Source organism: Aptenodytes forsteri, unplaced genomic scaffold (assembly GCF_000699145.1).
Source record: "Aptenodytes forsteri isolate BGI_AS27 unplaced genomic scaffold, ASM69914v1 Scaffold284, whole genome shotgun sequence".
Classification (NCBI taxonomy): Eukaryota; Metazoa; Chordata; class Aves; order Sphenisciformes; family Spheniscidae; genus Aptenodytes; species Aptenodytes forsteri.
The window spans coordinates 959,691-982,787 of record NW_008794445.1 but is presented as its reverse complement, the minus strand read 5'-3'; the positions used below and the strand labels follow the sequence as shown (position 1 = coordinate 982,787).

The following is a 23,097-nucleotide window of genomic DNA, read 5'->3' as shown; positions in this document are numbered from 1 at the left end:
TTCTTCTTTCTTCTTTTGTAGGAGTTTCTCTTAACAGTTTTTTGTTAATCAGAAGCCAGCTGAGCAGAAGTTGATGTATTTTCTGAAGTGAAGATTGGGAGCCTGAGTGTAGGCATCAGCCAACCACTAAAGATAAAGTGAAGTAGTAGCTTGAAGCCCCTAATAAAAATGCACTGGGTGTGTGGAAATTTACAGTGAAACAATTGGTTTTGTTGGGTGAATTTTTATTTCCATGTAGAAGAGCAATGGGAAAAAGTAATGCTTTAGTTTCTTCTTGCCTCTGCTACTCTCAGATCTAGCTGGCTTCTGTTGGGGGAAAGAAGGAGAAAAAAAGAAAAAATCTGTGGAGTCCACCCATCAAGGTGATAGCTTCATCAGTGCTTGGATGTTACTGTGGCATAATGGAGAAACTGTTGGGGCAGGGAGTTCTGACTTTCTCCTAGTGGTATTGTTCGTGTCTCTGTCATAGAATACTTGTACTCCAAAAATAACTCAAACAGTGGTATCTTGAGGTTTTGTTTCTATCATACCTTTTACCATGTTTGCTCAGTTTACAAGTAGATATGGCTTTTCTGATCACCAGTCATGGCAGTTCTGCCTGTAATGCAAGAGTGAAGCTGGGCTTTTTCTCTAACTGTGGCCCCTTCTGGGTCAGAGTTAACTAATAGTTGACTCTGCTGGGCTAGCAGCTAGAACTCTTGGTTCGTTGTTTTTCATTGTAACCTAAGCAAGTAGAAGCATCTGAAACTCATTTCTAGATTGCTCTTCTAGAACTGTCATCCAGACCATCAGTAGAATATGTTTGGGAGTAAGTCTGACTCCATCACTCAAACTTCCTGTAGTGAGCTGTTGCTTTTTTTTCCTTCCTGCTCCTATCCCTGCACAAATTCTGTACAGGAGTCGACATCTGTGTAGAGATGAAGCAAAAAGGATCCTGCAGCTCCTCTCATTTATCCTGTTCTACCCAGATGTTCTTTCTATATTCCAATGCTTCCTTTGTTTGTGGCAGAATTTTAACACTCTTTCTTGTGCTCTCTCTAGTTGACCGTATTGTTGGGCTGGATCAGGTAGCTGGTATGTCAGATACAGCATTGCCAGGGGCCTTTAAAACCAGGAAGGGTATGTTCCGAACAGTGGGACAGCTCTATAAAGAACAGCTGGCTAAACTGATGGCTACCTTGAGGAACACCAACCCCAACTTCGTCCGTTGTATTATCCCCAACCATGAGAAAAAGGTAAAGACAGTTATAACAGTACAGCCCATGCACTCTTACGTGGGCTTCCAGGGGCATGTGGCTGGGTTACTGTCTTTTGTCAGGTTTTGCAAGAGATCTTATCCTGTTTTCTCAGGATATCTTTTTAAGGTCATCCTAAATAACTGTATACTTATCACAATTTTGGAGACTGATACTTGCAGTTCTGAAGGTGGCATAAAAGCTTTCAATTGCTTCTAACTGGAAAAGAGAGAACTGGCTGCTTTACAAAAAAGAGGGGGAGGCAAGGGAGTAATCCCCTTTTGTAAAAGCTTTGTGCTATTTATAAAATATGCTTTTTCCTCACTAGGCTGGAAAACTAGATCCCCACTTGGTCCTCGACCAGCTTCGCTGTAATGGAGTGCTGGAGGGAATCCGTATTTGTCGTCAAGGTTTCCCCAACAGAGTTGTATTCCAGGAATTCAGACAAAGGTAAGGCCTAGAAAAGAATCTGAAGCAGTCTTTACCCTGGCAAAGTTAAGACATAAGTGCAAAAATTGAAGTATTTTATTGCAACTAGATTGCCACTGTTTTCAAAGGCAGCAACACAGAATATCTGTCCCTTGGAATTTCCTGGCACAAAGCCTCCCTAAAGCATCTTTGACTTCTCTAGCAAGCGTGTAGTTAAGGTGAGGCGTAGAGGACCCCATCTAAGACAGCTGGTTCATACTCTGTCTAGAGATGCAATTTTTTTTCTTCTAACAAGACCGTAAGCTGTGAAACTCATAATGCCATAGGAATGCATTACTGATTTTTTGTTGTTGTTGTTGTTTTCAAATATACTTGTATAACTAGTCTAATGCCTTCTTCTCTTCAGATATGAAATCTTAACTCCAAATGCAATTCCCAAAGGATTTATGGATGGAAAGCAGGCTTGTGTGCTGATGGTAAGACATCCCAGAAACTCAACTTGAATAGAATAAACTTTATGGGTGTGGTGTGGAAATCAGAGTTGTGTGTGTTAAATATATCTTGTACTCACAGACCAAAATTCCAAAGTCAAATGTTTTGTCTGAGAAAAGGAGGATGCAAAAAGCTGTCTCTTGGCTTCGCAGATGGAGACTTTTGACTAGCATGAAGTTCAATAATCCTAGGCTAAGAGGATCTTTCTGTTTCCACAGATGCATACACTTTGAGATGCTAGCAGTATTCATGGAATCAAAATGCTTAGAAGCATTAATGTTATCTTTAGCACATGCTTGAAGTATGAGCTTCAACAAACTTTTTGTAATGGCCTGCTGGTGACAAAGGCTTTCAGTGAAGGCTCCAATTAATTTCTGCAGAATTGCCTGCTTCAAAGGGAAAGCTTTGGCTCTGTAGCTTGAAGACTAGGGGAGACTGAATTGAATTTGGCTGTAAGGGATTCCCTTTTTTCTGTCTTAAAGGAGTACACCTTATTCCTCTTTACTAGTATAAGTGTTGACAGCAAATCCTTTAAAGGACAGGAAAGTTGGTTGGGGTGCCTTTTTCTGACAAAGATTAGGACTGGGAAAAAATAAATAGGAAGGATCAACAGACGTGTTTCCTTTACGAAAGGAAGAGGGCTCTTGGGACTAGGCACATGTTCCTCACAGCATCCTTGTAGATCTGGGTACTTGATGTGGTCTTGTATTAAACAATGCTTTCCATCATACTTTCTGTCTGTGGTTACGTCCGTTTCATGCTGTGCTTGGCTGAGCTCCAACTCCTCTAATTGGGACAGGACTTTATTGGGAGCTAGCAAGTTTGGCCTGAGTGGCTCATTGTAGGGAAGGGCTATCTTACAGCCATGAGACACAAATATGGTTTGTGATGTTTCACATGAAGCAGTCTTTGCAGGAGATGAATTCTTCTCTCTCTCATTTTAGATCAAAGCATTGGAGCTGGATTCCAATCTTTATCGAATTGGACAGAGTAAAGTGTTTTTCAGAGCTGGAGTCCTTGCTCATCTTGAAGAAGAGAGAGACCTGAAGATCACAGATGTCATTATTGGCTTCCAAGCATGCTGCAGAGGCTACCTGGCCAGAAAGTAAGGACCATGTTTTGTAAAGTACATTATAAATGTGTATTTCTCCCATTCAGGTAGAAGTTTCTCTTCAAAAAAAGCGGACTAGAAATTATTTTTTGTCAGAAAGGCCATGATTTATTTGTTGTATATAACAGTTGATGGTTGTTTTAGGGTTTTCTGATCTCTGTAATGCCGGACTTCTGGCACCTGCAAGAAACTCAGTGTGCTGCTATCCCAGATACTGCTAGAGCAGTAAAGTCTATTCCTCTCTATAGGAATACTATACAGCAGGCAAAGTTTTTGACAGAAGAGGTGAAAACTGCAAATGTGAAAATGAAAAGGTCTTAGTACAGTACTGATCCAGGAGGTGTAGGATTTCTCTTGAGCTATTAGGTAGGACTGCAAATGGTACAGTTCTAAAAACAAAAGTAGTATCTGTCAGATTGGCAGAAAAACACACCTTTGTTTCAGATCTCCCTTTTTTGAAGTGAAAATAGTGAGGCTTTTCAGACTAGAAGACATTAGGGAAAAACTTTATTAAATAGGAAATTGAATAAAGGAAAGGATAACCATTCTTACCCAAGCAAAAAAAAAACAACTTGAAAAGATAGAGGAAATTTTGCTGTGTTTTTAGGAGGGAACCTTCTAAAGTAAAAATGTAGAGGTATCTAAGAAAGGGCTTGGTGGAGAGAATTGTTGTGCCACTGTGGGTTCCTTTGTCTGACCTCCACTTACCTTGCAGAGCCTTTGCCAAGCGCCAGCAGCAATTGACAGCCATGAAAGTGCTTCAGAGGAACTGTGCTGCCTATTTGAAACTGCGGAACTGGCAATGGTGGAGGTTGTTCACCAAGGTAATGTTTTTCCCTTTGCAGTTTTGACAGTTTGGTTGCAATTTCAGCTTCTCAGGTTGAACCAGGGCACAAAAACCACTTCCTCTACAACTGGGCTGGCTTGCAACTACACCTTGATTCATTTAGGCAGAGAATATCATAGCATATTTTATAGCTATGCAGTATGCCTGCATAAACCAAGTGCAACGCTATATCCAAGTAATGTTGTAGAAAAGCAGAAGTCATCTTTTAATGCTTTATGCCTAAGAAGACTAAGAAGAACGCTTGCTTTGGTGGTATGGCACTTCAAAGAGTCACTTACTACATGGCTAGTCAATTTAGCTAGAAAAAAATTGTTAATACGGGGATGGCTTGCCATCTCTTTCTCTGGGGCTGTAAGAGCAAAGGAAAAGCACTGAGGTCTGATCTTGTTGTTAGACTTTTAGATATTTTACCTTTATAAAGACAATGAACACATGAAGAAATGGTCTCTTTTCTAAATGTATGGGATTTCTTGCTGCTTAGCCATGAGACTTTGCAGCTAAATGAAAGCAGAGTTTAAACTTTTCTCTTTCCTATGAAATGACTTCTAAGGGTTTTTGATGGGGGAGCACAGAGATGGGTGTTGTTTTCTGTTTACATTGACCTACCTGTGAATTTCCCCATTGTATGGCAACTTTTTTATTCTCCTGCTATTACTACTTAGCCCTTGAGGGTCTGGAATTTACCCAACCCTTTCCTGATGCATCCCATCCTGGAGGAGAAGTTGGGCAGGCAGAAAGTGTGTTATTGGCAGAATAGATGATATCTAGTCCTCTATGATCCTCCCAGTGTTCACAACTAAGCAATTGGTCAGTCCTTCAAATATGACACTTATCTAAAATGTTGTTTTATTCAATGCTTATCAAGCACAAGAGCCATTTCTTCATGTTTTCCTTGTTTGTTATACACGTCTCATTCCCTTGGTTTCCCTTTCAGGTGAAGCCCCTTCTGCAAGTAAGCAGACAGGAAGAGGAAATGATGGCCAAGGAAGAAGAACTAATAAAGGTCAAGGAGAGGCAGCTAGCTGCAGAAAACAGATTGAGTGAGATGGAGACCTTCCAGGCCCAGGTGAGTTTCCAAATCTCATGTGTAAAAGTCATTCTCTCTCTACCTGGCCAACTGCTTGAGAGCTCCTCCTTTGCTTTATTGGTCTGGTGGATAAGCTGCAGTATTCCAACTTGTTGAAATATGTGGTGGCTTGGCTGCCACCTTGTTCAATTTCCTTTGCCCTTCTTCCCAGCTCAGTTTCTCTAGCGGGTCATTTTGTACGGTGACTACCTGTTGCCCTTCTATAGCCATTACGTGAAGAAAAGTCTCCTTTGGCTGAGTGTCATAGCAAGCTGGTTGAATTCAACCTCGTCATTAATGGAATCCTTTTTGTTTGGAACATAGAAGGTTGCAGCAAGATTGTTCTTCTGTAGGGCTGATAATTACTTGTGTTACTTTTGCAGGGGAAAACTAGACAATCTCCTTATTTCAAATGGATATGGTCTTGAGAATTTTGTTAAGGCTAACATAATATGTTGTTGCAGCGCATGGTTTGTGAAGGAGGACAAACACTTAAAAGCTATGTTTTGATATTTAGCTTTTGGTTAGCAGCAGGAGACTGCTGCAATGATTAAGACTGTAACTGTGGAATACAGGAGCACATAACCTCACTTAACACAGATTGCTAAGTGCTTTGGTAAATTGGAGCTTGTCTTATTTCTGGCTTTGTATCCAATGTAGCTAATGGCAGAGAAGATGCAGCTGCAGGAACAGTTGCAAGCAGAAACTGAACTCTGTGCTGAAGCTGAGGAGATAAGAGCCCGCCTGACAGCCAAGAAACAAGAACTGGAAGAGATATGTCATGACCTGGAAGCAAGGGTGGAGGAAGAGGAAGAACGGTGTCAACATCTGCAGGCTGAAAAGAAGAAAATGCAGCAGAACATCCAGGTAATGCCTTGGGAATGCTGCCTCTTGTCAGTAAAGAGGATAGTAAAGGTTAAAGTGGTTCTTTTTCCCTCCAAGCTGAGACAATGGGAGAAAGAGAACAAAAAAAAAAAAAAGTAGAAAAATCTATCTGTGGAAATAGCAATAGAACACAGCGATTCTGGTGCTGAGCCTGAGGCATTCAGTCAGTCATCTGGAATGTGCTGTTCCATTCTTGAAGATGAAGATGATGGCCACTTGTCAAATAATTAGACAAGTCTTTGCTTAAGCCAGGTGTTTTAGGAATGGTAGCATTCTTTGCAAAATACCATTGTTTATTCTGCTAGAAAACTTGTTTGTTAGAACGCAGTATGTTGCATTAAGTCATGACAGAGGTGTCACTTCTGGAAAGTACTAATAATACCTTGAAGGGAAGGGTAAAGAAACCTTCCAAGTTCTAGTATTGCTACTGTGCTGTTACATTGGTTAGCGAGCAGCACTGACAAATGCCTTGCTCTTCTGTGGGTGTTGTGAAGGAACTAGAGGAGCAGCTTGAAGAAGAGGAAAGCGCAAGGCAGAAGCTGCAGCTAGAAAAAGTGACCACAGAGGCCAAATTGAAGAAACTGGAAGAAGATGTGATAGTTCTGGAAGATCAGAATCTCAAATTGGCTAAGGTAAGACTCCTGCAGCTTCTTATGCAGGCTAAAGATGCATGGGTGTTTCTCCTGGAGCCACCCACCAAAGGCTGACCTTTCCCATGTTATGGGAAGACTTATGAATGAATTCAATCTTGTCTTTGACGACTCTGACCTGAATTTTTGAAATTAGCTGCCTGCCTGTATTCATAAGTCAGTATAGTATGACGTTTAAATAGCCTTGACTAAATAACGATCCATGAGCAAACGTTTTCTGATACATTGTTATGCCAAACAGTATCAAGTTATTTCATAAACAGACTTCACTTTCAGCTTTGAAAGGGCTATCAAATACAAATCTTTATGTAACCCTTTATTTGAATACTATCTGTAATCCTGAAAGGATTTCCAATTTTCTTTGTAGCAGGAGTAGGCACTCATGACATTGACATCTTTAAGCACTGTCAACTCTGGAAAAATCTGTAATTCCAGCAACTGCTCTGACACTGCCTTCTCAATTCTGCAGGAAAAGAAACTGTTGGAAGACAGAATGTCTGAATTTACAACAAACCTGACAGAAGAAGAGGAGAAATCTAAGAGTTTAGCCAAACTCAAGAATAAGCATGAGGCCATGATCACAGACCTTGAAGGTGGTTTTGGTGGTTTTTTTTGTTTGTTTGGGTGGCTTTTTTTTTTTTTTAAAGGCAGATCCTGCAAAGGACTTGCCTGTTTAGTTTTAGGTGGTTTCTTGTTAAAATTTGTTGAACTTCAGTTTCATTTCTAGAGTTTTAGTCCTCTCCAGTTTCTGAGGGGTTAAAAATTAGTCTGTAGTGTGTATGCTATTGATCGGTTTGATAGAGCTGTTCAGTGGCTGGCTGAAGGTTATGTGCTTTGTCAGCTGAGCTCTTGATCTAAATAAAAATCCTCTCCAAAGCAGCAGGCCAATGGAGAAGAGGGGCTGGTTCTCTTTCTTCTCCTGCTGTGGAAGTGTCTCCACTTTTCTACTCCCAGCAGCATCAATCTGTCAGGGTTAGTGCTGTTTTTGATATCCTGTTTGCACAAGTTCTTCAGAGTTCAAGCTAGAGGCACTTCATCTGGAAACTGCCCAGGTTAACACAGCAGGAGCCAGCCTATTTAGTTTCAGTAAAGGGAGAGCAGACCTTGTGTTCAGCATCGCTTAATGAGTGCTTATGGCTGTGTGGTGTGGGTGTTGGGAGAGACTGGCATTGTGCTGGCATTGTTTATTACAGTGAAAGGGGAGAAGGAGGTTCGGCTGTAAGATGAGGGGAAGGGAAATTGCCCAGATATGTTCTGAGGGCAAAATAGGGGGGCAGTTGCATGTATAGGTCCTGACAGAATAATGCACTCCAGCTACAGTTTGGACAGTTGCATTATTGGGAAAGAAACTATTGCTTTAATAGCTTTATTTTCTCTGCTCGTACAATGTTCTTTGAGTATGTGTCGTCCATGTAAGTTAATGTGTCCCCATCTCCCTCAGAACGTCTGCGACGTGAAGAAAAGCAGAGGCAAGAATTGGAAAAGACTCGTCGAAAGCTTGAAGGGGACTCCAGTGATCTGCATGACCAGATTGCTGAGCTGCAGGCTCAGATTGCAGAACTCAAAATGCAGCTGGCCAAGAAGGAAGAGGAGCTGCAGGCAGCCTTAGCTAGGTGAGAACCTGACCTGCAGGGTTCAGGGACCACCAGGTTGGGAAGTATTTCTTGTCTTTGTGTCACTTTGGAATAGGGACTAAATGGAATCTGTGGCTGTTGTATTTCAGCCTGTGGACTGTTAAGATCCATGTCCTTGGCATCAGTTCTTTGGCTGCTGCTTACTGCCACATTCTCTGTACAGAGCTAGACCCTGAATGTAATGTGCAGAGCACACGTTTTGCTGGAGCAGTAAGATTTCAGATGGAGTTAAAAAGTAGTGGCAACACATTGTCTCTCTGGTAGTTGTTATATTCATCTATTCAGTAAAGTGTCTAATTTCCAATGTAAAATGGTGCTTTCTCTTCTGCTTTCTTCTGTTGTCAGTCTCTCTCTGTCCCCTTCTTTAAGGTAAGTAATCGTGCTCTCTCAAGTATTGGGAAATAGAACTTAGAATTTGTAGATGATATATGGATCAAAGTCTGAATGTAATATTGTAGAGCTGACCAATACCAGCTTTTTCTTGATTATTCTTGGTAGGACGGGTGGTTTTAATTTACATATGGTTTAAATCTGGCTCTGACCAGAACCCTATATTGAACACAGGGTAGAAGAAGAGGCAGCTCAGAAGAACATGGCCCTGAAAAAGATCAGGGAACTCGAATCCCAGATCACTGAGCTGCAGGAAGACCTGGAGTCAGAGAGAGCATTCAGGAATAAAGCTGAAAAACAGAAGCGGGATCTGGGAGAAGAGCTGGAAGCATTGAAAACAGAGCTAGAAGACACGCTAGATTCTACAGCTGCTCAGCAAGAGCTCAGGTAACTCCAACATGTAGCTGTGTTGACTTATTTGGTTTTGGTTTTGACTTTTTTAATAAATGCTGCCAGTCTCTTATCAAAGCAAGTCTTTGCCTTTATCAGGGTAGGCTGGTTAGCAGCCTCAGTGACTACAGAAGGAGGCAGTGTGCAAGCTGTAGTCAAGACTGCATTACCTCACCTGATGTAAGAAAGTTAGTTTGCTCCCTAAGCATAGCGTTGGTGATATCCCTGAAACATTCATACTTTCAGGCTATTACTTCTTAGGCTGAAACTAATGTTGCCAACTTGCGCTTAAGAAGGGTGCAATGCTAAGGTCTAACTTTGAAAAGTGTCTTTATAGCTTGTAGGGCTAAACAGACCTTGGCCTTTTTTCTGCATTAGAGATGCTGTTGGTGGATATACACATCTGTTTGATTCTCTCCTAAATGGAACGATTCCATCTAAATGGAATTTGTGAATTTTGCAGGTCAAAGAGAGAACAAGAAGTAACGGTTTTGAAGAAGACCCTTGAAGATGAGGCAAAGACTCATGAGGCTCAAATCCAAGAGATGAGGCAGAAACATTCACAAGCTATTGAAGAGCTGGCAGAGCAGTTAGAACAAACCAAACGGGTATGTGGAACAGAAAACACAAGGCCAAAGCAGTCAACCTCCCTGAAATGATAGCTGCTCTATGACCATGTCTTAAAGCTGCAGAAGAACATGAAGTGTTCATGATACCAGGCTTCTGATACATGTGCTGCTCTTCCCTTGGTAGATCATTTTTCACTCTGAAGCATATATGAAGTTGTTTTAAATAGTTGCGTTCATTCTTTTTTCCCATCAGGCATGTTATACTGCATAGCCAAGACATTCTTTTCACTACTAGCACTTGTTGACTTGTACAACTTTTAATTTGGAAATCTGGTGGTGGAGGACTATCTCCTGTATTGTTGTCTTCTCTGATTGTTAAATTGTCTCCTGCTTGTTTTTTCTGAGTAAGCAGTCTACAACTTAGCTGCTAAACATGCAACATTAGTTTGCTTGTTGGGGAAAAAAAATGTACTCAGTGGAAGGATCCTGCCATATCTAAAGTCTCAAGGGTTTTGCTTTTTTTTTTTCCCCCTCCTCTTCAGGTGAAAGCAAATCTTGAAAAAGCAAAACAAGCTCTGGAAAGTGAGAGGGCTGAACTGTCCAATGAGGTGAAGGTTCTTCTGCAGGGCAAAGGGGATGCTGAGCACAAGCGGAAAAAAGTAGATGCTCAGCTCCAAGAACTGCAGGTGAAATTTACAGAAGGTGAAAGAGTGAAGACTGAACTGGCTGAGAGGGTTAACAAATTGCAGGTGAGTGGCATGGGTTTTCCTGAGCTTCTGATTCAGTCCAGGGCTAGAGAGAAAAGGTTGTAGGATGGTACCTCCCCATAACTAGTTCAAAAATCTTGTTCATCCTAAGGATAATGTTCCTACAAAAAGCAAATCCATAGTTTGCTTCCCAAGGACTATGCAGACTCAACTCATTGTCAGGGCAGGACCTTTGGATTGATGTCACTTGTCATGAGCAGCCATGAGATGAGGTAACCAATTGCCATTTGAGTTTTGTAAGCCTTAAAGTGTCAGTGTGTCTGCTCCCCTTCAGCGTGCAGCAGTTTGTACAGTACAGTTCTGTAAACATTCAGCTGCTTGTGAACCTAGAGTGGCACAAACAGATTGATGATTGTGTAACTAATTTGGAAGACAGTGTCTTGAAGCTTTGTAATGCGATTGATGGTGATGAGGGGTGGCTCAAGGTCGATGTGGAAATTTAGGATTTTCTCCTGGTTTCTTCAAGGGAACAACAAATCCCTTTGATTCACACAGAGCATTGTCTTCTGCCTTCTCCTTTATGGGGGGTTGTCATTAAAAGTTGAGCATTGCCGGTGTGTGCACTATCTTTTGGAGTGTGAAAATGTAATTTTGAGGCTCTAGATGCAGTCCTGAAGCAGGTAGTATGAAATAGAAGAGAGTTAATTTAATAGAAGCTTTTAAAATTCTTGCCAGGCTGTCCAAAATCTCATATAGGCCTTAAAAAAAACCCAAACAACCAAAACCAGAAGGCTCTTGCAACAGTAAAAATCCCTTTTCGACTTCTCATATTTCATCCCTGGGACTTTGGAAATGATGCATTCATTCCCCTGAGAGATTATATACATGCCTTACTGTTGAGAGGTGCCTCAGTTTTCACTTTTGGGTCTCATAGCTGGTCACCTGTTCCTGGCTTTGTTTTGCTGATGCATTTAATAACTGATATTCTGATCTCTCCTTCAGGTCGAGTTGGACAATGTCACAGGTCTTTTGAACCAGTCTGACAGCAAATCAATCAAATTAGCAAAGGACTTCTCTGCCCTGGAATCACAGCTTCAGGATACACAGGTGAGAGCTTTGGAAGCCGAGGCATCTGTGTGTGGTGCAGCCAGTGTCCGTTACAAATTCTTAAAGTGAGAAATCACTCTGGACACCATTAAATACCAGATATACAGTATTTCAAAGGACTGGGTCTGGCTTTTTGTGCTAAGGGATTATATTGCATGGTATTGAGAGCATTTCTACAGAAACAAGCTGTTTATCTTCCTTCTGCTTCCTCAGTATGTGGAACATATGTAACTTTCGCTGTCTTAGATTTTGAAGTCATCCTCTATCACCTTTCTGCTTGAGAGCTCTTCAATGCTAGAACTGCACTGGAATGTTAGGTTCTTGTTTGAGGTCTTCATAGTCAAGTATTTGACAGGGTTTTTGTGTGTGTGTGAGATTTCTGGTAAATTTGTAAGTTAAGCAGAAAATTGTATTTCCCAGTGGATGTTGGGGAAGTGAGAGATTCAAATCACTTGATATTTTTTCAGGAAAAAAATCATGCTTAGTCTTATACTTTGGGATAAAACAACCATTTACAGTTAATAGAGTATGACTCTTAGTAAAGCACGGAGTACCAAGCAGAAGGTTGGAAGGGAAAGGAAGAGTGCGCCAAACCTCAGATACTAAGTAACCTTGAAGAGTTATTGATGTTCTGTCTACTTATTACTCTTTTTAAAAAAGACTCAAAGATAGTGCACAATACAAAAATTAGGCATTAGTTTAAAGACCAGGCTTATTAGTCTACAGATCCTTCAGCTCAAGCACTGGCAGCGTAAGTCAATAAGTCTTGGTGCCCTAAGTTGGTAAATGACCAGTGTCTTACAATTCTGCTAAGACCAACGTTGGTTTTAACCATGCTAAATCACTTTAGCCTGTTGTCACTTTCTTTGATACTTGAATATGAGAAAGTCATGTAGCAGAGTACAGTCATACTATCGTTGAGAAAGGTTTTAGTGCTTTGTGTGCTACTCAGAGGACTCCAGAAAGGACTGTGGGTGGCTTGTGTGGTGAAGTAGTATACTTTAATCATTAGAGTGTACGACAGAATAGGACCCTTCTGAATATTTTGTTTCTGTACTGACTCACTGGAAGACAATTATTTAAATTCTGTCTTTGGTTGTCTTATCTGTGAAATAAGTTGCATACTTAAACTCAACTTCAGAAGTACTCGTTCTGGAGAGAGTGGGTGAGGATTGTGAGCCTTTAAAGCCAAGGAGTGGTGCTGAATTCCACTGGGGTGTTTGCTTTATAGGAGCTGCTGCAGGAGGAGACTCGCCTAAAACTGAGCCTCAGCACTAAGCTGAAGCAAACGGAGGATGAGAAGAACAGTTTCAAAGAGCAACTGGAAGAAGAAGAGGAGACAAAGAGAAACCTGGAGAAACAGATCTCTATTCTTCAGCAACAGGTACAGAGTCTGCATCCCATAAGCCAATGACTTTTGAGACAAAGCATAAGTGCAACTCTGTCTTGAAGGAAGTAAAATCTAAATGCAGAATTAACTTCCAGTAACAGAACCTTTCCTGGGAAAGGGTGATCCTGCTGATTTGGGTGAGAGAGGAAATGAAGACGTCTCTGATGATAATCATACAAACTGCTTGTAGATTTCTATCCAGGAATTCCTTTGGGAATTCAGTCATATAGTAGTATTTGAGGGGGGGAGTAGTACCTTCGGAAACGAGCAGACTTATTTCCTCAACTTCTGGTGCCAGTAAATGCTATAGCATTATCTGTGGCATGGCTTCATGTGCGATCTTTTCTGTCCTTCAGGCAATAGATGCAAAGAAGAAGATGGATGATGGTCTGGGCTGCCTTGAGTCAGCAGAGGAAGCAAGGAAGAAGCTGCAGAAGGACTGGGAGGGCTTGAGCCAGCGTTACGAAGAGAAGACAGCTGCATATGACAAGCTGGAAAAAACAAAGACCCGCCTGCAGCAAGAGCTGGATGACCTCACCGTGGACCTCGATCATCAGCGGCAGACCGTTTCCAACCTAGAGAAGAAGCAGAAGAAGTTTGATCAGGTATGACTTCAGTCACTGGGCATTCAGTAGATGCATCCTATTGACAGGTCTGCCTTAAGAATATCTAAGCAACGCTGCTTGGAGAATGCATATTTATTTCTGAACTAAGGCATAGCATATAGAGTGGAGAAATAAGCTTTCATAGAAGTAAATTAATTCTGTTCCATGCATAAGAAGTTTAGTGATGCTCCTTTTCCCAAAGGGATAACATTTATATCAAGACCAAGATGAAGTTCAATGTGTTGTTTGAAGATCATCTTTGAGAGGAAGTTGGAAATAATAGGTTGAAGGCCTAGGGAATCAGAAGTTTGTTCATTTGGGGTCAGCACAGTTATGAAAGGTGGGATGGCATGCTTCATTCTTTGAAGCTGCATTTTCTTGGTTCCTTCTCTCCGTGGCAGAACACTATTAAGAAGGCACTAACGAAAAGATGCACGTTTACCTTGTTAGAAAATTGTCAGTAATTTCGCAGAATAGTGATGCTGTGCTCTTGTAGCTATTGGCAGAGGAGAAAAACATCTCTGCCAAGTACGCAGAAGAACGGGACCGTGCTGAGGCAGAAGCCCGTGAGAAGGAGACTAAGGCACTCTCCCTGGCCAGAGCCCTGGAAGAAGCCATAGAGCAGAAAGCTGAGCTGGAACGAATTAATAAGCAGTTCCGTGCAGAGATGGAAGACCTGATGAGTTCAAAGGATGATGTTGGGAAAAGTGTAAGTATGAAGTTAAAATGTCTGGGCAAGAAATGTCACACAGGTGATACTGTTAGTTTAATACTGCAAAAAGCTTATGCTAGTGTGATGAACACAGAGGAACGTAGTAGAGAATACTGGCCATATCGTGAACTTGTGAATGTCATGTTTGTATTACATTAATAAGTGAGAAGGATGGGTTGGAAGAGCCTGGAAATGACCCAAATGAGGTAGTGGAAAACTGACAATTAACTAGTATCGTTGTGGCAGAGATGAAGGTATGATGTGAGCCTGATATGTAAAATACAGGGATTAGCCAGGCAATGGAAGACAGTAACCCCAATATTTCAAGACAAAAAATGTTATGATAAGCAGGAAGGAAAAGAAAAAATTCGGAGGCTAAAAAATTTTTCTTGAATTCTGTCAGAACCTGAGGTGTCCAGCTCTGATAAGTCTGCAGTAGGTCAGGACTGGGCTAACAAATGCTTTTCTCTTTCTCCCCACCACCACACATACATGACCAGAACTAATAGGCAATTGTGGTTCGTACTGGCAGCTTGCAGGTATGCGAGCAGCTGGCTTTGAGGGGTATCTCTGCCCTAATACAAGGGACAGATACAGTGTTCTTGTAACATGTCTTACGTGAGTGGCTCTTCTTAGACTTTTTTGCAGACAATTTCACCTATCCTAAGAGCATTCTTTGAGGAAACCTCACGTGTGGTACTGTGCTGTAGGTCCATGAGCTGGAGAAGGCTAAGCGAGCCCTGGAGCAGCAGGTGGAGGAGATGAAGACACAGCTGGAAGAGCTGGAGGATGAACTGCAGGCCACAGAGGATGCCAAACTGCGGCTAGAAGTGAACCAACAGGCCATGAAGGCACAGTTTGACCGGGACCTCCAGGGTCGTGATGAACAGAATGAAGAGAAGAAGAAACAGCTGATTAGACAAGTAAGAATTGCTCTGTAAATCCTGAAAGTGTTCCGTACACAAAGGCACTTGTGTCCAAAGATGGTTAGACAGACACTGCCAATCCACAGATTCTTGTTAATGGTAACTCTCCAGGCAGCGCTGCAAAGCTGTGAGAGACTTTCCCCGTTGTGTGTGTGATTGTTCAAACAGCCTTTGTCTGTCAAAGGAACCCATGTAGCTTTATTAGTGAGGAATGTTAGCCCCATTCCCCTGCCAGGAAGAATGAAAACAAGTCACATGTTTGCACTTACGTACAGTTTGAAAGGGGGATGTGAAAATTAGCTGCTGGGAAATTAAGGAGCTGAAATGATGATGCCTGTATTTCTCTATACAGGTGCGGGAGATGGAGGTGGAATTGGAAGATGAACGAAAACAGCGCTCCATTGCTGTGGCTGCCAGGAAGAAGCTAGAGATGGATCTGAAGGATTTGGAAAGCCATATAGACACTGCTAACAAGAACCGTGAAGAAGCCATCAAGCAGCTCCGCAAACTGCAGGTGAGACGCTGCAACTGTTTTAGCTGTCAGTGTAGAGAATTTACCCAGGGAAATGGGATACAAGATTTCACCTCATGAGAACCATGCATCAGTGTCACAAGAGCAGCAGAACCTTGTAGCATTTTACCGTGAAAGATTTATTGGCATTTCAGATATTCTTCTAACCCTGATCTGCCTGTTTCACTCCCTGGGAGACAAGCTGTAGGGAAAGTCCACTCTAGTGCCTGCCTCATGTCAGTGTTTTTGGAAAGGCTTGTGGAGCTGCAAAGCTGGAGGGACTTAAATATCATTTAGGCCTTCTCCTGCCCCAAGACAGTTCTGTTATGCTTTTGTAATTCCTACAGGCATTTGTCTGATCTGTTCTTCGGAAAAACTCCAAATCCTCCCTAGACTGTCCATTCCATTGCTTCACTAGAAAGCTTCCTGTACCCTCCCTTCCCCCCTCCCTGTATCTGACAAGATTTTATTTTTTTCTGCATTCAAGCAGTTCTGTTTGCTTCCATTACTACTTCTCCTTGTTACTTGGGAAATGGGAAAAGGATGATTCTGTTTGTTTTTACAGCAACCTTTTTGGTAGCTGAAGATTAATGAATCCCTGTTTCCGTTTTCCCTCCACGTTTCCAGTAACACAGACAAACCCAATTTGTTAATGTGGATGCTCTGAAATGCATCCTTTTTTTGTTCTCCCTTTTCAGGCACAAATGAAGGATTACATGCGGGAGCTGGAGGACACACGTACTTCCAGAGAAGAGATCTTGGCACAGGCCAAAGAAAATGAGAAGAAGTTGAAGAGCATGGAGGCAGAGATGATTCAATTGCAGGAGGTAATGGAATATGCATGCAAGTCAAGGGTGTTCGTTTGTTTTCTTTGGCCAAGAACTAAGTGTAGCAGTCTAAGCTTGAGTGGTTATTTCCTTTCTTTTGTACTTTTTGCTTTCCTCAAATACGAAGTCCACTTCAAAATGCAGAATTTGGCCCTTTCTTGACAGCTGTGATAGGCATGTGCAAAACAAAGGAAGCTGTGGGGTGGGTGGGGAACAGACCATGTCTTATAATTAAGTCTGGATCTAACTAGAGACCATACCACCCAGTACTGTAACTACTTTTTTCTACGCTGCATTAATTGGTAGCTTCCCATTGGATCACTGACCGTCTCGTTTTCATTCCAGGAACTTGCAGCTGCTGAGCGTGCCAAGCGCCAGGCCCAGAAGAGATCTTGGCACAGGCCAAAGAAAATGAGAAGAAGTTGAAGAGCATGGAGGCAGAGATGATTCAATTGCAGGAGGTAATGGAATATGCATGCAAGTCAAGGGTGTTCGTTTGTTTTCTTTGGCCAAGAACTAAGTGTAGCAGTCTAAGCTTGAGTGGTTATTTCCTTTCTTTTGTACTTTTTGCTTTGCTCAAATACGAAGTCCACTTCAAAATGCAGAATTTGGCCCTTTCTTGACAGCTGTGATAGGCATGTGCAAAACAAAGGAAGCTGTGGGGTGGGTGGGGAACAGACCATGTCTTATAATTAAGTCTGGATCTAACTAGAGACCATACCACCCAGTACTGTAACTACTTTTTTCTACGCTGCATTAATTGGTAGCTTCCCATTGGATCACTGACCGTCTCGTTTTCATTCCAGGAACTTGCAGCTGCTGAGCGTGCCAAGCGCCAGGCCCAGCAAGAAAGGGATGAGCTGGCTGATGAGATTGCCAACAACAGTGGTAAAGGGTGAGTAATGTTCCCTGTGTAAGGGTGGAGGAGCTGGTTTGAGAAAACAGTTTGCAGGCTGTTATTTTTTTGTAGACTGCACTGTATCCCCTCTGCTTTTGAAAGACTGAGCTTATTTTGTAAAACTAGAAGAGGTGAATTTTCACCAAGGGATTAATGCCACCAACACTGCTTTAATGATTCTGTGTCCTATAGAGCACTGGCCATGGAGGAAAAGAGACGCCTGGAGGCCCGGATAGCTCAGCTGGAGGAGGAGTTAGAAGAAGAACAGGGCAACACAGAGATAATCAATGACCGGCTCAAGAAGGCAAATCTTCAGGTACCTCTTCAGGCTGCATGTGCCAGTAGGGGTTCTCTAGTCTGTGTAAACTGTCAAGCTGCACTCTGAGTAATGCCAGCTGCTGCTTTGTGTACAGTACAGGCCCTCAGAAGTCTGTATATACAAGCAAGATGAAACACCTGAATACCACAATACAGAAAAAAGGGTGGGCAGTCAGAGCTGACGTTAACTCACTGTTTCCGATCATTTAAAACATTGAGTAGCTGGAACAGTCTCCCAAGTTTATTAAAAAAACCAAACACAACAACAACTCCCAGTCCCTTTTTGCTGTATTAAGGAATTATGAGAAAGGTGATCTGTAGCGAGCTGCTCCAACTTGTCATGCTGAACAGTGCCACAATGTGTTTGGAAAATGACTTTTCTGCCAGTCTTACGCTGCTTCAAATGGGCTAACCATATGGAATTTGTTAGGCTGCTATAGAAACCATGATCTTAATCTGTCTGTTCTCTGCCATGTTTTATCTGCCCAACTTTGAGAGTCAAGCATGTTGTTTTCTTAGCGCTCCAAAGGCAAGGAGCTAGGCTGATGGTTTTCCAAACGGCTTGTTCACTCTGGTGGATGAGAGCATAGTTCTCTACTTGGTTGACTGTCAGCCAGAGCCCTGGCTTGGAAGTGGAGTGAGTTCTTGCCCTTTAGCCTTTGAAAGTCAGTATTTTTAAGCTGTTTCTTTGTAGTGGAAGTAGACAGACAGCAAATAAATGATAAATTAGTAAAGCACATGTATTGGATCCACTTGCCTCAGGATTTTTGTAATTCACTAAGGCTGATAATTACTGTGTTAAGTGCCAAACCATGGCCTTCACCCAGACAGCATTGTATGTGATTGGCAAATTTAGCCCTAAGAGGAGGTTGATAAACCTGTTATTCAAGGAATTACTTTGAAAATCTGGGTAAACTAAGATACTTTGAGAAGTGCCCTGCCTACAGACAGCTCCCTCTGCATCTGAGTTATTCCAGGTATTCAGCTCACCCTGAGGGTCATTTTTCTTTGTGTGTCAGCATGTGTCTGAGAAATAAATCAGCCTTTCAGGCTGGAGCGCTCGATATGCTGAGTACTTCTTCTTTCTGCAGATTGATCAGATGAATGCCGACCTGAATGCTGAGCGTAGCAATGCACAGAAGAATGAGAACGCTCGCCAGCAGATGGAGCGCCAGAACAAGGAGCTTAAGCTTAAACTGCAGGAGATGGAGAGTGCAGTGAAGTCAAAGTACAAGGCTACTATCACGGCCTTGGAAGCAAAGATAGTGCAGCTGGAAGAGCAGTTGGACATGGAGACAAAGTATGTCCTAGTAGAAACTCTGTCTTACAAGCTTCCACCCACTCTGGCATTTTAAGCTCTTCTGAACAAATTCTGATTTGTCTGAGTGAGGGCTCCATCCTAGGTATACTGGGTAGTACAGATGTAAGATCTTGACAAACCTTCCTTGTTTTTCACTGTAGAGACTTCTAGCTTCTTCCAGACTTAACCACTCCTAAAACTGCAGCTGTGATACACTTGCTGTCCCTCTGTAGCTTCAGGAAGGGTCATCTGTGTGACATCAATGCCTTTTGGTCATTTCTGGGAAACATTGCCTCCCATCCCTTTTTTTCTAAGTTAGGAGGATTTTTGCTATCTTCCTTGTTTCTAACTTGCCCAAGTCAGGTCATCTTGTTGGGGACAACGGGAGATAAGCTCTTGTCTGAGCATCGCTGTATTTCTGTGTAGGGAGCGCCAGGCTGCCAGCAAGCAGGTGCGCCGTGCCGAGAAGAAGCTGAAAGATATCTTGCTGCAGGTGGATGATGAGAGGCGTAATGCTGAGCAATTCAAAGATCAGGTGCGTATAGTTACCTGCAGCATTGGCAAGTCTTCTGGTGGGAGGATTTCCCTTCTATGACCAAGGCATCATCTGCATGTAAGAGGGGTCTAGCATTAACCTTCCTATAGATTTCTCTTCTTTTCCCTCACTGTGATAATTACAAGATGACACAGATGAAAATGTAATACTTTTAAGGAAAAGCTTGGAGCTGTCAAGTCCTAGGCAGCTCCCTTCAGAGAGGGAAGAGGGGCCTTTGGAAACCCTGCTTTTTGCTGCTCTAACTACTGTGCTGTAACTCTGGGGAAACACTGATCTCTTTCCCGTACATGCTCAGGCGGACAAGGCGAACATGCGCTTGAAGCAGCTGAAACGCCAGCTTGAGGAAGCAGAAGAGGAGGCCCAGCGAGCCAATGCATCCCGTAGGAAGCTCCAGCGTGAGCTGGAGGATGCCACTGAAACAGCTGATGCAATGAATAGAGAAGTCAGCTCCCTGAAGAGCAAACTCAGGTAAGGCGGAGCATTTGGTACAATACCTTGGCCGCCAGTCCAGCATAGCCTTGCTGTAACTGCCCACAGCAAACAGCGTGGCCAGGTACTTCCTCACCTCTTTCCAAAGCCTGCCCTGTCTCATGAGTTTAGTGAAACCTTGTGTTACTGACGTACTGTCCATTCTTCCCTAGGCGCGGGGACCTGCCGTTTGTCGTGACACGTCGAATTGTCAGGAAGGGTGCAGGAGAGTGCTCCGATGAGGAAGTGGACGGCAAGGCAGATGCTGGTGATGCCAAAGCTACTGAATAAGTCCTCCCATTTGACCCAGGTTACACCTGATGGAGTGACCCATCCACCCTCCCCTCTTCCATTGGACTTTCAGCAAACCCTCTCCTCCTGAACTGGCTGGGGATCTGCAGAGCAAGCCCAGCTCTGTGTGTCTGGAGCTATTGGGCATCTGTGTTCCTAGTTTCCTCCTCTTTCCAGTTTCCTAATCCTCTTTGTATTTAATGCCAAAGAGTCAGGGCTCTGAAATCTGACCAGCAGTTTGGCCACTACAAAGGCCTATAGAACTGTCCGTGCCATGTCTGCTGGTGAATCCTTACACAGTTTGGAGGGAGTGGGGTTAGGGAAAGATTATTTTTGCTGTAAATCTCCTTTTGTCTTCGATTCTAGCTGCAGGGAAGCTCCTTCCTGTATTCTTTCCCCTCCCTCTTTGTTTGCTTTCGGCAATCATGTTCAGTGACCTCAGACTTCTGCCTCTTTTAATCTGCCCACCCACATGGTTTGGGAGCAGTTTCAGGAAAAACGGTGTGCTTTGACCATGGCAATTTGCCCTTTCTTCTTTCATATGTTTCCAGGGAGGGGTGAAGAGGGAAGCTCCTCTCAGGACCAGTTACCTGGAGGACTTGCCAAAGTTGTCTTTTTTTTTTTTTTTCCCTCCTCTTATTTTTACTGTCTGGACAGATCTCTGAAGTGCAATGATGTCCTGTTAGTGTCTCTGCCTCTGAGCGGTTTCATCTAAGGTAGCGTGGACCAGTAGTTAATGACAGGCTGGGGAAGCAGAACAATGTCCTTGTGCTTGTCTGAGAATCTCTGGGGGACCAAATATATTTAATGGTAATAGACAGAATCTAGGGGAATTTAATAGGGTAGTGGGCAGAGGGTGGGGATAAGGGGAGGGAAATCCTTCTTTTATTGACATGTCCAAGCCTCTTGCACCTGCTCTGTAACCAGGGGTTGGGATTAGTTATTGTGCACCATTGACTAAGAGTATATTAAAAACCCTTTAATCTGCACAGATATATGTAAGGCCTTTGTATCTCTCGTAATAAGTAATTAAGAAAAAAATAAAGGTCTTTATCACTGCCTTTCTATTGGGACCATGGTTATATATAGATAGTCTTTACTTTTCTACACCGTACACTGGTTGCTGGATTTACCTGTATTCTTAACCATATTGTATATGCTGCATTTAGACCTACTTATGAGCGAAGTAAAAATAATTAAATATGAAGCGCCATACTGTATGCCTGAAGCGCTCTAAATGCAGGAGCCTCGTGTCCCAATTGCTGTCACAAAAAAATTTAAATTTTTTTTATATAATAAAAGTGCCTTAGCATGTGCCTCAGCTGTGTGTCACCACTACAGTCAGTAATGGTTTACTGGTGCTCCACTGATGTTACCAATAAAGATTATCCATGTGCTGCAGTCTCTGTGCGTGTGTTGCCGTTCCCTCCTTCCCTAGGTGCAGTGAAGACCATATGCGTCGCCTCCAGAGGTAGCGGCTGTGGTGTCAGAGCATCGGCCTGTCCTGTCAGCAGCGCTGCAGACCTCCCCTGACGCTGAGTGACTCTCCGTAGCTGACATCAGGTGTCGCAGTACCCTCGGTGTGTTACTGGGGCAGCTGGCAGCGGCCAACACTGGGGGTTTCGGAGGAAGATAATGCACCTTGTTTGTGTGCTTTCAGAGAGTTACCTATTCAAAACACGAGGCTGTGAATTTGAGCCAAACTAGTTCTGTTCTTGGCCTGAAGATGGTATTTCTGAGTCAGTAACTAACAACTGTGCAAACAAACTCTCTTCTTCACTTTTCTTTCCAGTCTCTGGAGTCACTGGAAAGTGAGGTTAGTGGAGGAGGTGATAGATGTCTAGAAGTCTGTTTTATCAATGGATTATCAAAATTGCCTTTCACTCATCTTCCAGCTTGTCCCCAGAAAATCTACTTTTTGTTGCATTTTTGCTAGAAGTTAAGGAACTTGTGGCTCTATTCATCTTCTGGTCCGTGGCCCCTCAAACTGCCCCAGGTGCTCAGGTATTCTGGTGCTACAGCCATGGCATAAAAAGCCAGAGCGTGACACCAGCACCTGATAATTGTAACCTGGTCCCTTTCATCCCGTGTTGGCAGAGTTTTAAACCTTGATGAGAAAGTCTGAGTTAGAAGTTGCAGTTGAGGCTGGGTCAGACCCTGGGTGGAAGTAATGGGGAAGGAAGTGCTGGTGTTCACCACGAGGGGTACGGTGCAGCCGGCAAGTGCTGCTGCCAAGGCCAGCGCTGGCAAACAAGGAGCAGGGAGGGTGCAGCTTACAGTGAACTCAGGGGAGCACGCGTGTCTACCGCTCCCAAAGGGTGGAATTTCTGTCTAAGCAAATGTTGAGAGGGGAAAAAGTCTTCTCATTAAGAAACTTAACTGTAGGTAGAAGGAGGGAAAATAAAAAAAGGTGGGGGGCTGTGCAGAAGGAGGAGGCATGAAGATTCACCATGCCCTGCTGCGCGTGTGGGTGTAGTCACATTAAGGGGTCAGTGTGAGCGTGAGCAACTTTTGACGTTATGTTACACAGGCTGCAGCTTTTACAAGCCTGAATAGGGATTAACGTGTAAAGGGACGGAAGTGTGTTCGTGGTGCGTGGAATACGGGCACTGTGGTGCTGATGTCTTGCATATACGTTGTTAAAAACAGGACTGGAGTTACTCTCGTCTGGGAGTTTACAGGTTCAGATACTTCAGTCTTTTTCCAAAGTGTTTTGCAGAAACATGCAGGGTATCTTTGTGAACAGCATGCCCTTTAAATTACATTGAAATTGCTTTCCCATC

At 43.0% G+C, this 23,097-nt stretch overlaps 1 protein-coding gene across 1 annotated transcript in view; it reads left to right on the top strand.

The window, feature by feature from the left end:
* The window catches only part of MYH9 (myosin heavy chain 9), a 72,594-nt gene extending 50,879 nt beyond the window's left edge, over window positions 1-21,715 (top strand). Inside the window, exons 16-41 of the mRNA XM_009289938.1 lie at window positions 1,042-1,235; window positions 1,564-1,685; window positions 2,071-2,140; window positions 3,101-3,261; window positions 3,983-4,091; window positions 5,049-5,180; window positions 5,841-6,047; window positions 6,560-6,697; window positions 7,185-7,308; window positions 8,157-8,328; window positions 8,914-9,126; window positions 9,593-9,737; window positions 10,241-10,447; window positions 11,408-11,512; window positions 12,744-12,896; window positions 13,259-13,507; window positions 14,004-14,216; window positions 14,930-15,142; window positions 15,498-15,659; window positions 16,355-16,483; window positions 17,290-17,378; window positions 17,574-17,697; window positions 18,791-18,999; window positions 19,426-19,534; window positions 19,851-20,023; window positions 20,197-21,715. Of these exons, the coding sequence (XP_009288213.1) occupies window positions 1,042-1,235; window positions 1,564-1,685; window positions 2,071-2,140; window positions 3,101-3,261; window positions 3,983-4,091; window positions 5,049-5,180; window positions 5,841-6,047; window positions 6,560-6,697; window positions 7,185-7,308; window positions 8,157-8,328; window positions 8,914-9,126; window positions 9,593-9,737; window positions 10,241-10,447; window positions 11,408-11,512; window positions 12,744-12,896; window positions 13,259-13,507; window positions 14,004-14,216; window positions 14,930-15,142; window positions 15,498-15,659; window positions 16,355-16,483; window positions 17,290-17,378; window positions 17,574-17,697; window positions 18,791-18,999; window positions 19,426-19,534; window positions 19,851-20,023; window positions 20,197-20,314 (4,040 nt within the window). The 3' untranslated portion in view covers window positions 20,315-21,715. The remainder of the gene's footprint in view (window positions 1-1,041; window positions 1,236-1,563; window positions 1,686-2,070; window positions 2,141-3,100; window positions 3,262-3,982; window positions 4,092-5,048; window positions 5,181-5,840; window positions 6,048-6,559; window positions 6,698-7,184; window positions 7,309-8,156; window positions 8,329-8,913; window positions 9,127-9,592; window positions 9,738-10,240; window positions 10,448-11,407; window positions 11,513-12,743; window positions 12,897-13,258; window positions 13,508-14,003; window positions 14,217-14,929; window positions 15,143-15,497; window positions 15,660-16,354; window positions 16,484-17,289; window positions 17,379-17,573; window positions 17,698-18,790; window positions 19,000-19,425; window positions 19,535-19,850; window positions 20,024-20,196) is intronic.
* The last annotated feature ends 1,382 nt before the right edge of the window (window positions 21,716-23,097 follow it).